The 7,957-nt window shown below is 35.8% G+C and overlaps 1 protein-coding gene across 1 annotated transcript; it reads right to left on the bottom strand.

The window, feature by feature from the left end:
- Nucleotides 1–383: 383 nt before the first annotated feature.
- On the bottom strand, nucleotides 384–7,643 carry LOC147071452 (uncharacterized). Its single transcript, XM_085948227.1, has 8 exons — nucleotides 7,365–7,643; nucleotides 5,781–6,341; nucleotides 4,823–5,383; nucleotides 3,878–4,438; nucleotides 2,920–3,483; nucleotides 1,975–2,535; nucleotides 1,049–1,609; nucleotides 384–930 (listed from the first exon to the last, which is right to left on the bottom strand). The coding sequence occupies exons 1-8, from the start codon at nucleotides 7,611–7,613 to the stop codon at nucleotides 562–564; spliced, it is 3,987 nt and encodes a 1,328-aa protein (XP_085804353.1). The 5' UTR covers nucleotides 7,614–7,643; the 3' UTR covers nucleotides 384–561.
- Nucleotides 7,644–7,957: the final 314 nt, after the last annotated feature.

The raw sequence follows: 7,957 nt of genomic DNA on the forward strand, positions 1-7,957 counted from the left end.
TTTTTAAATACTTTTAACCATCTTTAAGTAGAATTAAATTCATTTTCAGTTAATTCTGTTTTGTATGAAAAGTTATTTCGACACCATTATCAGTTTCTAGGAGTCTGGGGTCCTAGCAACTAAATTATTAATATTTACGTGCGTGGAAATCAATATGACATGTCAATATCTTTTGATCGTTTAAGCTAGTCAAGTCAAGTTTATATGGTTCAACAGAGTTGTATATTATTATAAAAGTTATTTTTATCTTGTAATTATATAATACATAGTTATACAGACAGTGGTGTCGTTGACAAATTATATTATTTTTGTAGAATATAAAAAAAATATCGTTTAAATATGTTAATTGGTAATTTAAAAACATAATAAATAATACGACTGAATATGTTTGAATATGTTTTATTCAATAATATATGTTTCTCACTTGACTTTAATCAGTAACATTCAAAATCAGTAATGCCAATAATAATATTAATATTACATATTAAGCATCCAAGCCTTAGTCATTTTCAATACAGAACCTAAATAAATACTTCAGGACAATATAATATCACTAGCTTTTTAGTAGCTAAGGCCAAAGATCTGTTTCAAGAGAGCGATAAATCCTTTGACGTCTACGCCCACGGCTTCGAGACGAGAGACAATTTTCTGGACTTCCTTGTTTGACTTTAAAGCATCAGTCAGACCCTTGAATACTGGTGACTGGAGTTTGTCGACGAGTTTCTTGAAATCTGGGCTGCTGGCGAGCTTTTGACGATAGAGGGCAGCGATTTTGTCCAAAGGAAGGATGGCTTTGATCTCTTGGATGACTGAGTTCAGTCCACGCGTGGAAATTCCATTATTTGAGGAACGAGTGATTCCCAATAAATCATGGATCCACAGAATCCACTCATTTACTGGAAGACCAGCTCCATCCAAGTAAGCAACAACCTATCAATCAGGAAATAAAAATAATAATTAATATTACTTACAATATAAAATATAAGCTATTATAAATATATATAATAAGGTAAAAAATTTATTTTTAATAACCCATCTATTTTCTTACTTGATTAAATTCAGGAATATTTGAAACTTCGATGACCAATGCCTTGAACTCAGCACTGAAGAAGAATTCAAGCGCAGCTTGAACTTCCGGATCTTCCAAATTCCTCATAACGATTTCAACAACTTTGTCTTGAGGAATCAGATCAATGAAGTCTTGAAGATCTTCATTGAGACCCCTGGCTGGACTGGAGAAAGCATAGGTGAGACCGAAGAATTGTTTCAACAGAGCGATGAATCCTTTGACATCCACGCCGACGGCTTCGAGGCGAGCCACGATTTTCTGGACTCCTTTGTTGGCTTTCAAGGCCTCAGTCAATCCTTTGAATACCGGTGAGTGAAGTTTATCGACCAAGGTTTTGAAGGCTGGGCTGCTGGTGAGCTTTTCGTTGTAGAGAGCGATGATCTTGTCTAGTGGAAGGATGGCTTCGATTTCTTTGATGACTGCGTTCAGTCCTCGAGTGGAAACTCTGGTGAAGGATGATCGAGTGATTCCAAGGAAATCATGGATAACATCAAGCCAATGACGGACGGGAAGGCCAGCTGCATCCAAGTAGGCAACAACCTGTTAATAGTTATATCATGTTAGTTAATATTGTATATAGTTTTATATCCATCATGTGTGAATATCTGTCTATATATATATATTTTTTGAACTGCTCTGATACCTACATAGTAAAATTTGAAATAGTATATATTATGTTTATTAAAATGAGTTTCAATCAATTTCTCGAAAAGTAGTCAAGATTAGAAGCAAACAAAATATATTTTAAGAGTATTTAAAACTCGATGTGTGACATAATTGCAGAAAGAAGAAATGTCATTAGCATATTGCAATCACTAATGAATGATAAGATTTTTGCGAATATAGTCATTTAATCCAACTGTAATATTCAAATGATTTGGCATCCAAGGATCAGAAAAACTTACTTGTTCAAATTCGGGAATTTTGGAAATTTCGATGACCAGGGCTTTGCATTCATCGCTGTAGATGAATTCAATGACAGCTTGGATTTCAGGATCATTCAAGTGGCTTTTGACGATCTCTACAATTTTTTCTTTGGGGATCAGATCAATGAAGTCTTGGAGATCTTCATTCAGACCCCTGGCTGGGCCGGAGAAAGCATAGGTGAGACCAAAGAATTGTTTCAACAGAGCGATGAATCCTTTGACATCCACGCCGACGGCTTCGAGGCGAGCCACGATTTTCTGGACTCCCTTGTTGGCTTTCAAGGCCTCAGTCAATCCCTTGAATACCGGTGAGTGAAGTTTATCGACCAAGGTCTTGAAGGCTGGGCTGCTGGTGAGTTTTTCGTTGTAGAGAGCGATGATCTTGTCTAGTGGAAGGATGGCTTCGATTTCTTTGATGACTGCGTTCAGTCCTCGGGTGGAAACTCTGGTGAAGGATGAGCGAGTGATTCCAAGGAAATCATGGATTACATCAAGCCAGTGACGGACGGGAAGGCCAGCTGCGTCCAAGTAGTCAAAAACCTGTTAATAGTTATATCATGTTAGTTAATATTGTATATAATATATATTTATCATGTGTGAATATCTACCTTTTCATATATTTTGAACTGCTCTGATACCTACATAGTAAAATTTGAAATAGTATATATTATGTTTATTAAAATGAGTTTCAATCAATTTCTCGAAAAATAGTCAAGATATGAAGCAAAAAGATATATGTTAAGAGTATTTAAAACTCGATATGTGACATAATTGCAGAAAGAAGAAAATGTCATTAGCATATTGCAATCACTAGTGAATGATAATATTTTTGCCAATATAGTAATATAATCCAATAACTGATTAAACTTGTTTTTTCAATACTATATTCAAATAATTTAGCATCCAAGGACCAGAAAAACTTACTTGTTCGAATTCGGGAATTTCGGAAATTTCGATGACCAGGGCTTTGCATTCATCGCTGTGGATGAATTCAATCACAGCTTGGATTTCAGGATCATTCAAGTGGCTTTTGACGATTTCGACAATTTTTTCTTTGGGGATCAGATCAATGAAGTCTTGGAGATCTTCATTCAGACCCCTGGCTGGACTGGAGTAGGAATAAGTGATGCCGAAGAATTGTTTCAACAGAGCGATGAATCCTTTGACATCCACGCCGACGGCTTCGAGGCGAGCCACGATTTTCTGGACTCCCTTGTTGGCTTTCAAGGCCTCAGTCAATCCCTTGAATACTGGTGAGTGAAGTTTATCGACCAAAGTCTTGAAGGCTGGGCTGCTGGTGAGCTTTTCGTTGTAGAGAGCGATGATCTTGTCTAGTGGAAGGATGGCTTCGATTTCTTTGATGACTGCGTTCAATCCCCGGGTGGAGGAGACTCTGTTGAACGACGAGCGAGTGATTCCAAGGAAATCATAGACTACATCGAGCCAGTGACGAACGGGAAGACCAGCTGCGTCCAAGTAGGCAACAACCTGTTAAATTTATAATGTTAGCTAATATTGTAAATAATGTAAAACCATCCAAACCAATTTTGAATACTCGTTTACTATATGGTGAACAATTATGTTACCTACATATAGAGATTTTTTTAAATAGTTACTTTAAATTACTTAAAATCAATTTGTCGAAAAGTAGTCGAGATATGAAGCAAAAAATATATAGGTATATATTGAGAGTGATTAAAGTTCAAGGTATGAAATAATTGCATAAAAAAAATTAATGTCATTAGCATATTATTGCAATCACTAGTGAATGAAAATATTTTGGGGAATATAATAATTAAGTCATTTAACTGATGACTAAACATTTTTGATAACAATACATTTAAAGAATCTTTCATCTAAGAACCAGAAAAATATAACTCACTTGTTCGAATTCGGAAATTTTGGAAATTTCGATGACCAGGGCTTTGCATTCATCGCTGTGGATGAATTCAATGACAGCTTGGATTTCAGGATCATTCAAGTGGCTTTTGACGATTTCCACAATTTTTTCTTTGGGGATCAGATCAATGAAGTCTTGGAGATCTTCATTCAGACCCCTGACTGGGCCGGAGAAAGCATAGGTGAGACCGAAGAATTGTTTCAACAGAGCGATGAATCCTTTGACATCCACGCCGACGGCTTCGAGGCGAGCCACGATTTTCTGGACTCCCTTGTTGGCTTTCAAGGCCTCAGTCAATCCCTTGAATACCGGTGAGTGAAGTTTATCGACCAAGGTCTTGAAGGCTGGGCTGCTGGTGAGCTTTTCGTTGTAGAGAGCGATGATCTTGTCTAGTGGAAGGATGGCTTCGATTTCTTTGATGACTGCGTTCAGTCCTCGAGTGGAAACTCTGGTGAAGGATGATCGAGTGATTCCAAGGAAATCATGGATTACATCAAGCCAGTGACGGACGGGAAGGCCAGCTGCGTCCAAGTAGGCAACAACCTGTTAATAGATATATCATGTTAGTTAATATTGTATATAATTTATATCCATCATGTGTGAATATCTATCTATTCATATATTTTGAACTACTCTGATACCTACATAGTAAAATTTGAAATTGTATAATTATGTTTATTAAAATGAGTTTCAATCAATTTCTCGAAAAGTAGTCAAGATAAATGATGCAAAAAAATATACTTTAGGAGTATTAAAAACTCGATGTGTGACATAATTGCAGAAAGAAGAAAATGTCATTAGCATATTGCAATCACTAGTGAATGATAAGATTTTTTCCAATATAGTAATCTTATCCAATAACTGATTAAACTTGTTTTGTAATACTATATTTAAATAATTTGGCATCCAAGGACTAGAAAAACTTACTTGTTCGAATTCGGGAATTTTGGAAATTTCGACGACTAGGGCTTTGCATTCATCGCTGTAGATGAATTCAATGACAGCTTGAATTTCAGGATCATTCAAGTGGCTTTTGACGATCTCCACAATTTTTTCTTTGGGGATCAGATCAATGAAGTCTTGGAGATCTTCATTGAGACCCCTGGCTGGATTGGAGAAAGCATAGGTGAGACCGAAGAATTGTTTCAACAGAGCGATGAATCCTTTGACATCCACGCCGACAGCTTCGAGGCGAGCCACGATTTTCTGGACTCCCTTGTTGGCTTTCAAGGCCTCAGTCAATCCCTTGAATACCGGTGAGTGAAGTTTATCGACCAAGGTCTTGAAGGCTGGGCTGCTGGTGAGCTTTTCGTTGTAGAGAGCGATGATCTTGTCTAGTGGAAGGATGGCTTCTATTTCTTTGATGACTGCGTTCAGTCCTCGGGTGGAAACTCTGGTAAAGGATGAGCGAGTGATTCCAAGGAAATCATAGACTACATCGAGCCAGTGACGAACGGGAAGACCAGCTGCGTCCAAGTAGGCAACAACCTGTTAAATTTATAATGTTAGTTAATATTGTAAATAATGTAAAACCATCGAAACCAATTGTGAATACTCGTTTACTGTATTGTGAACAATTATGTTACCTACATATAGAGATTTTTTTAAATAGTTACTTTAAATTACTTAAAATCAATTTGACGAAAAGTAGTCGAGATATGAAGCAAAAAATATATAGGTATGTATCGAGAGTGATTAAAGTTCACTGTGTGAAATAATTACATAAAGAAGAAAATTAATGTCATTAGCATATTATTGCAATCAATAGTGAATGAAAATATTTTGGGGAATATAATAATCAAGTCATTTAACTGATAATTAAACATATTTGATAACACCACATTTAAAGAATCTTTCATCTAAGAACCAGAAAAATATAACTAACTTGTTCGAATTCGGAAATTTTGGAAATTTCGATGACCAGGGCTTTGCATTCATCGCTGTGGATGAATTCAATGACAGCTTGGATTTCAGGATCATTCAAGTGGCTTTTGACGATTTCCACAATTTTTTCTTTGGGGAGCAGGTCAATGAAGTCTTGGAGATCTTCATTCAGACCCCTGACTGGGCCGGAGAAAGCATAGGTGAGACCGAAGAATTGTTTCAACAGAGCGATGAATCCTTTGACATCCACGCCGACGGCTTCGAGGCGAGCCACGATTTTCTGGACTCCCTTGTTGGCTTTCAAGGCCTCAGTCAATCCCTTGAATACTGGTGAGTGAAGTTTGTCGACCAAGGTCTTGAAGGCTGGGCTGCTGGTGAGCTTCTCGTTGTAGAGAGCGATGATCTTATCAATTGGAAGAATAGCTTTGATTTCTTGGATCACTGCATTCAGCCCACGGGTTGAAGCTCTGTTGAAAGATGATCGAGTGATTCCGAGGAAATCTTTGACCACCTCGATCCAATGATGGATGGGAAGACCAGCTGCATCCAAGTAGGCAACGACCTATTAATTATAATAGGTTAGTTAATTTATATAATAATTTATAATCATCAAAACTTTATTTAATTATGCAAAGTATTATAGGTACCTACCAATTCAAAATTAATTATTTTTAATTTGTCTAAGTACTAACACTTCAATAAAATCACTCCGTGTTCTCATTTTATTAGCAATCTACGTACTTTTATAAATTTGGATTCAATTATATGTTGTTAATCAAGACAGGAGTCGCTTATATTCTCAGGCAGAAATGTGAATTGCGATTAATAAGAAAACCGTTGCTACATATAATTTTTTTTTTAAAATGGACCGAATATAATTTGAACTCACATTTTTTACTGCCAGTGTGAGTGCTCTTATCCGTTAAGCTATCGATTTTTCTCTGACTCATGCAAACTATCCATAACAACTATGATATATGACAGTTTAAAATTCCGATAATAATAAGCAACCTACTTCTTAATTAAATCATTGTAATTGTAATACTAACATGATCCTAGATCAACCCAAATTTGTCTTTGATCTCTTTGAATTAATATTTTTTCATTCAAAACCAAATGTACTCAAGATTTAAAAATGGTACATCCTTTATAACATCATAGCAAAGAAGTAGTAACAATAAAATCATTAAATATTATGTTTTTATTTCAAATTGAATATAAATTCTTTATATTTGCATCCAATCCAATTTATATTTGCATTTTATGCACTAATGGAAAGGTTTTGAAGTTCAATTCGTTCACTCAAAGTACTCTATTTGGTTCAAAAATTAAAAACTTATTTTCAAAATAATAAATTATGTTGTAAAGGTGTGGACAATTAATAATCAAACATGCATTCGGGTGCGGGCATAGAAAAGATTTAGATCCCCTGGTTCATCATATTTTTTTTTGTCAGTGAAAATATTTTTGGGTATTAATGCAATAGTTGATTCCTATACCTGACTAAATATGTTCAGTAAGGGTAGGTATATTTAAAGAATCAGGCATCCAAAAACCATTTAAAAAATCAAATAATTTAACTTACTTGATTGAATTCCGGAATTTTGGAAATTTCGATGACCAAGGCTTTGCACTCTTCGCTGTGGATGAATTCAATGACAGCTTGGATTTCAGGGTCACTCAAGTGGCTTTTGACGATCTCCACAATTTTTTCTTTGGGGATCAGAGCAATGAAGTCTTGGAGATCTTCATTCAGACCCCTTGGCTGAACCGGGAGAGCCGTTGTCCCATAGAAGAGACCGAGAACGGCCAGAATGATGAGTGACACCTTCATTGTGGCTTGATCAGATCGAAGCTTCACTGAAAAGTGACAATTTATCCAAAAACATCTATATTTATACTCATTCCATTCGCAGTATCGAGTTATAACGATGATCATATCACGTATTTAGGACGGATTAAATTGTCTTGTCTCACATTATCGTAATCTTCTTATCCCTCATTAAAATATTCTGTAAAGTACATACGCATTCAAAGTGCATTTCTAGATACTTATCTTTGATTGAATATATTTGTCATATTTTTGATTTCATTGCAATATTAAACACTTTATTTAAACGCATTCAATACTTGATTCGTATCTGAATTAATCTGAATCAATGATCAATCTTATAACTA

This window comes from Rhyacophila brunnea, unplaced genomic scaffold, assembly GCF_057557595.1.
Source record: "Rhyacophila brunnea isolate RB1 unplaced genomic scaffold, BYU_Rbru_1.0 scaffold_20, whole genome shotgun sequence".
NCBI classification, from domain to species: Eukaryota; Metazoa; Arthropoda; class Insecta; order Trichoptera; family Rhyacophilidae; genus Rhyacophila; species Rhyacophila brunnea.

What these genes read in the sequence shown, in the direction of transcription:
- LOC147071452 (XM_085948227.1), bottom strand. Translation starts at nt 7,613, where the DNA reads ATGAAGGTGTCACTCATCATTCTGGCCGTTCTCGGTCTCTTCTATGGG. An exon ending in AAATTCCGGAATTCAATCAA is followed by an intron (nt 6,342 to 7,364) that starts GTAAGTTAAATT and finishes TATAATTAATAG; the next exon opens with GTCGTTGCCTACTTGGATGC. An exon ending in AAATTCCCGAATTCGAACAA is followed by an intron (nt 2,536 to 2,919) that starts GTAAGTTTTTCT and finishes AACTATTAACAG; the next exon opens with GTTTTTGACTACTTGGACGC.